Genomic DNA, 7,380 nt, shown 5'->3' with positions numbered 1-7,380 from the left:
GCCCGAAGGTTCTAGCGCGCGGATTTGTGCGGGTCTGGGGAGAACGTGCAGCGCCTGCGGTGGGCACAGAGTGGGAGGGAAGCGGACGAAAGACGCTCACGTGGTGCTAGGGACCGTCTCCTAATTCCGCGCCAGCGCTACCGGTGTTTCCGGGGCTGGAGAGCGCTTTTGGTCTCTAGTCGCCGCTGACCCGGCTGCTATATACGACCATACAATGACAGAGACGCCCAGGGCTGAAAATGGAGTCGTTAATATTGAACTAATGGTCTTATTTCCCTCATCTTTATTTGATAATAAAAAGCCAATTCTTTAATAAAATAAGTGCCTACTGGGTACCACACCTCAACCCTGTGCTTATGGCCCTCAGTTGTTGCAGAGGTTCAAGGAAATAATATGTGCAAAGCGCTTAGAAGAGAACCTTAACAAGTGAGCGCTCGGTAAATATGGGCTACTAGTAGATTTTACAGATGTAGATAAATAGGTGGCACAACTGGGATTTGAACCCCGGACGCCCTCTCTACTTCTTCGCTGCCTGATACCTCCAAAATCCAAAGGATTCACGGTTTTAGTGAAGGGCACTCATTGCTCACGTGAGAATACTGAGGTCCAGCTGGGGAAGAGTTTCTTAGTAATCATGACAACCCAAGACCACTCTTTCTGTTTTGCTCACTTCCATGATATCTTGCTTCCCCTGTCTCTTCCTTCGTTCGTTCATTCATTCATTCATTCATTCATTCATTTAACCATTCGAGGTCCTGCCCCAGAGAATCTTGGTCTGGGGGTTATGCTGATCCAGTTAGACCTCAGAGCTTGGTATATGAACATAGCACCTGGCAGGGAGAGTCCAAATATCCACCTCACCAGGGTACTGCTCACTGTTCACTTCCCCAGCCTCATTCACTCAGCTCAACTTGAGAGCGCGGCACCTGGAGCCACGACCTCGATTCAAATGCCAGCTTCACCACTTAGTTGTATGACCTGGAAAAGTGACCCTTTGCGTGTGTGTGCCTTTATTTCCTCGTCTGTAAAATAGGGGTTCTGGGTTGGTGGGAGGCTTTTAGGAGGCAATCTGTCTAGAGTCTTTAGCCAATGGTCTGGCCAGTAGTAAACTTAATAAATGATTTCTTATCATTAATCTTTGCAATTGTCCCAGGACTGAACACGGCGTTCCCCATTTAATAAATTAATAAAACGAAGCTCAGAGTACAGTGTGTTGCCTGAGGTTATAAAGTGCAACTAGGAAGTGTAGCATGTCGCATTTGAACCCCAGTCTCTTAGGCTCCAAGACTACAGTCAGTCGTGGGAAAGGATTGCGCCAACCACTCAACCCCAGAGAAAACGTGAAGCGTGTTAATCTGCAAAACCCAAGCCTGGGAGAGGGGCTTCAGTGCGCGGGGTAATTTGCAGACGCTCCCTGCTGGCGGGGACCGCACGACCTGTCCTTCAGCCCCGGACCTTCAGCCCGGGACCTTCATCCCGTCCCGCCGCGGCGGACTGGAGCGGTAGTGGAAGCTGAGGTGGTAACGGCAGCAGGACCGGCTGCAGTGGCTCCTGCGGAGGCGGAACGCCATGTCCGAACCGCTCCCGCGGGGCGCCGAGCGCGACCTTTTCCGGGACACGTGGGTGCGGTACCTAGGTGAGTGCGGTGGCGAGGGGCACGGCGACTCCCCTACCATGTGGCTGGAGAGACAGGGGTCGCCAGGCGCCGGTCAGTGCCCTGGAGAAGGTGGGAGGATCGTAGTTCTCATTCTGCATGGGCCAGAGAGGCCTGGGGACTTGCCCAAGGTCACACAGCTCAGGTCCGCCCAGCTCTGCGCTCAGGGTCTCTGCTGGCCAGTCTCCCAGGTGAACGTTCCAGCCCGGCTGGGAGGAACGGGGTGAGTGGGATGCCCTCTCTGGTATGTCTGGGCCTTGACTATGGAGTCAGTATCTGGACTCTCATACTGGCTCTATTTGATGCTTGGTTTTCTTTGGGGGCATACGGAGATAAACGGCACCTCTCTCGTGGGCTGGTAGTTGGAAGGGTAGAATAAGGCACAGGAAAGACTGGTGCAGGGTGAGTGCCTCATCAGCGGACCTGCTGTTAGTCTCTGCATTAGTGCACATGCTCCTAGAACCCAGACTGGGAAGGCAAGGGAATGATGATTGTGACTGTACTCAGCTCTCCCACAGTGGCCCTAGGGACTTCATGGTTGCCTTTTTAAAGACTGGGAAACAGAAGCTCAGAGAAATAATCACTTATCTAAGGTCACTCAGCTACCATTTAGCAAGCTGGGATTAGAATTAGTGCCCCCTTGTGGAGCAGCCCGTCCCCCCTCCCCACCACCGGAATTATACTTATTTTTGGTTTTTTAGAGAGAGAGGGAAGGGGCTGAAGGAGAGGGAGAGGGAGAATCGCGGGGCTTGATCTCAACCCTGGGATGTGACCTAAGCCAAAATCAAGAGTCAGAAGCTTAATGGACTGAGACAGCCAGCCGCCCCCCACCACCACCACCACCATCGGAGTGAAATGTCTTCTCCCCAACAGGCTATGCCAATGAGGTGGGAGAGGCATTCCGCTCCCTGGTGCCCACAGCTGTGGTGTGGCTGAGTTATGGTGTGTCCAGCTCCTATGTGCTGGCGGATGCCATTGACAAGGGCAAGAAGGCGGGAGCCGTGAGTGTTGGCTTGCCCCTCCACCCCCCACCCTAGTCCACTCCCTTTGTGCTTCTGTCCACAGCCAGTGTTTGCTACAATGCATGGTGGAACAGTCCAATTCTTACTACCTTGCCTGTTGCAATCCATACCTCAGTCCTGTTTGTAGGGTAGTGTCCCCTGCCCCCAGCCATGCATGTGCCCTAGCCTGTACCCCAATTCTGGTTGTGGATGAGTTCATGCTCAGCCCTGAATTGGTACAGTCCAGAACCTGACACCAGTGTGGTTCTGTCCCCACCCCCACTCCTCACTGGCCACCTACCTCCCCTGGTCCAGTCCTATGCCCCTTGTCCACAGGGTTTCCCACCTTTGCTCCTGCTGGATTAATTCTCTCTTCTCCCTACCAGGTACCGTGCCCTGAAGCGGGCCGCAGCACCAGGGTGACCGTGGCTGTGGTGGACACTTTCGTGTGGCAGGCTCTGGCCTCTGTGGCTATCCCAGGCTTCACTATCAACCGTGTGTGTGCTGCCTCTCTCTACATCCTAGGCACCGCCACCCGCTGGCCTCTGTCCGTCCGCAAGTGGACCACCACTGCACTGGGGCTTCTGGTCATCCCTGTCATCATCCACCCCATTGACAGGTGGGTGCCTCTTCCAGCCTCAGGGTTCCTCTGAGAGACGTGGGGTGTCCCCACTTTGCACAGGACAAGAGCAGCACGGGCAGGGCTGGTAGAACAGGCTTCTGAGGCAGAAAGGACGGTCTGTGCCTGTGTTCTGGCAGGCACTTAAGCAGTAAAGGTATGGGCGGAGCCTTGAGGGTATAGGACACAGGACCACTAAATTCTAGAAAGAAACCCTAGTGTTATAGAACAATCAGAGGCAGACAAGATCAGGTGCACATTGGAGGGGATGGGTTTAGGGAGATTCTGGTGACAGAAGCCCGACAGAAACTAGGTGAAGGAAAATAAGAATGATTTGTTTCATGAAACTGAGAAGTCCAGAGTTAATGCTGCTTTCAGGCATGGCTGGATTGAGGCACCCAAATGGGGTCATTGGGGTCTTGGTCTCCCCATCCTGCTGTGCCCTTCTTCCCATACCATCCCATGTTGGTATGTTGGCTTCACTCGCTTTCCCCACGTGGGAGCAGAGATGGCCTCCAGCAGCTCCTAGCCTCCTCCCCACCAGCTTAGCAAGCCCCATAGGAAGCTTCTTGTAGTTGACCAAAAAAGTCCCAAGGAAGGCTGTCATTGGTCTGTTCTGGACTGAGTGCCCACCTCTGAGCCAATTTCTCTTTTCTGATTGACCACCCTTGGGTCACATGCCTGCTCTTAGAACCAGAGAACAAGGCCAACTCAATCAGACCAATGTAGAGTGGGAGGAGCAGGCCTTTCCCAAGGGAACACAGCTTACCCAAGGGCCCTAAGTGAGCCTTTTACCCTCTCTGTGCCTCAGTTTCCCCAACTGAATAAAGAAAAGGGTGATGTCTGCCACCTGGATGGCACTCATGTCCTGCATCTAGGAGTCCCTTTCCTAGCCCTGACCTCCTACCTCCTATTCCCCGCTCTAGCTCCCAGGGCTCATTTGCTCATTCCTGTCCACCACAGGTCAGTGGACTTCCTCCTGGACTCCAGCCTGCGCAAACTCTACCCCTCAGTGGAGAAGCCCAGCTCCTCCTGACCCCACCTGGGTCCCTGGCCTGTGGGTTGGCCCACTCCCTGCTCTGGTCCAGCTTCTTCCTCCTGCCAGGGGATCTGGATGCCTGGCTCCCTGGGGCCTGAGGCCCTGGCATCTGGGCATGTTTGAGCCAGATGGAGACTGAGAGACAAAGACCTCAAGGAGCAGCAGCTGCGGTGACTCACAGAAAGGGAGACCTGACCCCCATCTGCTTCCATGGAATCTGTGATACTGACGGCGAGCAGACCTGTCTTTTGATAGGAAGGTAACCTCCTCCCATGGAGGATAAGCAGACAGAAGCCAAGACATGGCAAGGAATATAGATAGCCAAGATCGCTTAGCAAGCTGGGGACCCAGGAGTCCTGGTGGCTCGGCCCCGTGGCAATGTGGCTGGACTGAAGAGCAGCAGACATGCGGAGAAATGTAGGGGGTGCCGTCGCGGGCACCCTGAGGACTGATTCTCTAGCTGGCCCACCCCTAGTGCAGGACCTGCTCGGGCCTAGCTGGAAGGCAGGACAGCCCCTGGCCCAATAAATCCTCAAGAAATTGAGTTCTCTTATCTTTTTCTCCTGTGGATGAGCAGGGGTGTGGTGGTTGGGAGCAGGCCCAGGGGCCCTCAGAGGTAGAGGCTGACTTCTCCAGTCACACGTGGCTCACAGTATGTCAGGTACTCCTCACCCACCGATGCTCCCCTGCAGATTCGGGGATTCCCCCCCTCGGTGCTGCCGTTCTCCCTCTGGTATTGACCTCTTTGCAAGCCTGCTAAAGCACTGATACCTTTGAAAGGGTTACCACCTGAGCCTGAAGGTGCCCGAGGTGAAAATAGCCCCCTTATGAGTATCACATGAGATTCCCAGGAGGAGACTCAGGAGCCTTGGAGAAAAGGGAGTGACCCAGGAGGCTGTCCCTGAGAGCACTGAAGGGGGCATTCTTCCTCGATGCTGGGCCAGGCCCATTTTTGGCTGCTAACAACAGCCAAAAGAGAGATGGGCAGCCTGGGTGCACACTTGGGGGCTGACCCGTCCCCATAGTGACCCCCTGCACCTGGCTAGGGACTTACAGGGGCCAAGGGACCGGGCAGGATTGCTGCTGCGACAGGATAAGGGCTCAGGTGGTGGCTCTTGCTCTGGGGATGTCTGTAGCTATAGGGTGCATCTGATGGCTGGGGTCTCTGACGGTGGGCCTTTCTCTGCTGCTCTTCTCATCCCACAGCCACTGGATTCCTTTCCCTGGCCCCCCCTTGACCTCTGCCCCGTCTCCCACGGCTACCTTAAATGCTCTGAGTCCCCTTGGCGCCTCTCCAGTCCTGCACCTCCCCATCTCCCCACTGGGGTCAACCCACACCTGCATCCCTGTGACATGTGGGCTCTGCCACCGGTTCCCTGCTTACTTAGTCTCTACCTTGGTCACTGAGGTCATGGTGTAAACATGTTCTTTTCTTGCCTCAGGACAAGTAACTTCATTTTCTCTCAACTTTCAGTATCCGTGAGCAGAAACTGGGTCAGAAGGTTAGAGGTGTGTAGAGGTTGGCTGGGTGGCTGCCTTCAAGCCTTCTGGTGGGGTATCTTTGTCTTCCCTTTGTCTCTGGGAAGTCCGCTGAGAAGGTTTCCCACCAGATGATCTGGTCTTCTGAACTGAGTCAGGTTTCTGACTCCAGGGGGTGCAGAGATGAGGAAGGGAGTCCTTTTCCAAAACCTGGGCCCTTTTTGAGGTCCCCTTCATAGTGGGAGACACGGGGTCAGGGGCCCCTTGGCAAATCCCAGCAGAACCTGGTTCTGGCTTCTTCCTTCCCCCCTTCTTCCACTTGGCCCCCATTCATGGCCTGCCGGGGCGAAGCCCGAAACCTCAGGGAAGTTAGCTGTGAGCTCTATGACCCCATCACTGGAAGCCACTCACCGCCCTGAGCCTCCTCATCCCGAAGAAGGATAACTGCTGTCCACTATATGGACAATCAGTGCTACCCCCTTCATTATCTGGCAGTTTCTCTTTTTCTGCAGTGACCACATGTGATTCTCCCAAGAACCGTATGTAGTACCCCGATATTTATAGCATTGTCCCTAATAGCCAAACTGTGGAAAAAGCGCAGATGTCCATTGACAGATGACTGGTTAAAGAAGATGTGGTATATACACATGGAATGTTACTCAGCCATCAAAAAAATGGAGATCTTACCATCATTGGCAACAGTGTAGATGGAACTAGAGGGTATTATTATGCTAAGTGAAATAAGTCAATCAGAGAAAGACAATGATAGGATTTCACTCATGTGGAGTTTGAGAAAGGAAAAAGGATCATAGGGGAAGGGAGGGAAAAATAATACCAAATCAGAGAGGGAGACAAACCATAAGACACTCTTAATCGTAGGAAGCAAACAGGGTTGCTGGAGGGGAGAGGGGTAAAGGGGCGGGGTAAGTGGGTGATGGGCATTAAGGAGGGCATTTGATGGAATGAACACTGGGTGTTACATATGACTGATTAATCACTAAATTCTACCTCTGAAACTAATATTACATGAATATACTGTATGTTAATTTAAATTTTAAAAAAGAACCCCATGCAGTAGACAAGATCAGCCCCATTTTAGAGATGGGAAAACTCATCTCTACAGGCTTGAGGTCACACAGGTACAAGTGAGCCCCATGCTCCCACACTCTCCATGTTAACAACACGGTCTGGCTGGTGGAAGCGGTCACCTAGCCCCCTCACACCAATGGCAGGGACTGTGCTCATGGTGATGTTGATGTCCATCCTAAGCAACGCATTTTCACCCATGGCCACCCAAGACTCAGGACACAGAGTCTTGCAGGCAGGTTTTAGCTCCAGACCTAGGCAGTGGGGTCAAAGGAGTGCTCAGTGCCTACTGGAGTTTCCCAAGAAAGAGGTGCTCACCAACAATTCTACCACTCATGGTTTTTCTGAGGTGGGGCTGGGGGAAATTAGTTCTCCAAGAGTAGGAGCTGGTGTTGGGTCTCTTGTGAGGTGAAGACCCAGGGAGTGAGCAGGCCCCATGCCTGCCATCTGAGAACATGGGCAGGAGTGGTGGGGTGGTGGGCAAACCCGTGGCTTGCCTGGG

The 7,380-nt window shown here is 53.6% G+C and overlaps 1 protein-coding gene across 1 annotated transcript; it reads left to right on the top strand.

Moving 5' to 3' along the window:
* Positions 1–1,291: 1,291 nt before the first annotated feature.
* Positions 1,292–4,857, top strand: MTFP1 (mitochondrial fission process 1). The gene is made up of 4 exons (XM_032309350.1): positions 1,292–1,636; positions 2,528–2,655; positions 3,042–3,274; positions 4,238–4,857. Exons 1-4 carry the CDS (start codon positions 1,570–1,572, stop codon positions 4,308–4,310), a joined length of 501 nt encoding a protein of 166 aa, XP_032165241.1. The 5' UTR covers positions 1,292–1,569; the 3' UTR covers positions 4,311–4,857.
* The last annotated feature ends 2,523 nt before the right edge of the window (positions 4,858–7,380 follow it).

The sequence above is a fragment of the Mustela erminea genome, chromosome 13 (genome assembly GCF_009829155.1).
Source record: "Mustela erminea isolate mMusErm1 chromosome 13, mMusErm1.Pri, whole genome shotgun sequence".
NCBI classification, from domain to species: Eukaryota; Metazoa; Chordata; class Mammalia; order Carnivora; family Mustelidae; genus Mustela; species Mustela erminea.
This window is presented reverse-complemented; position numbering and strand designations above follow the sequence as displayed.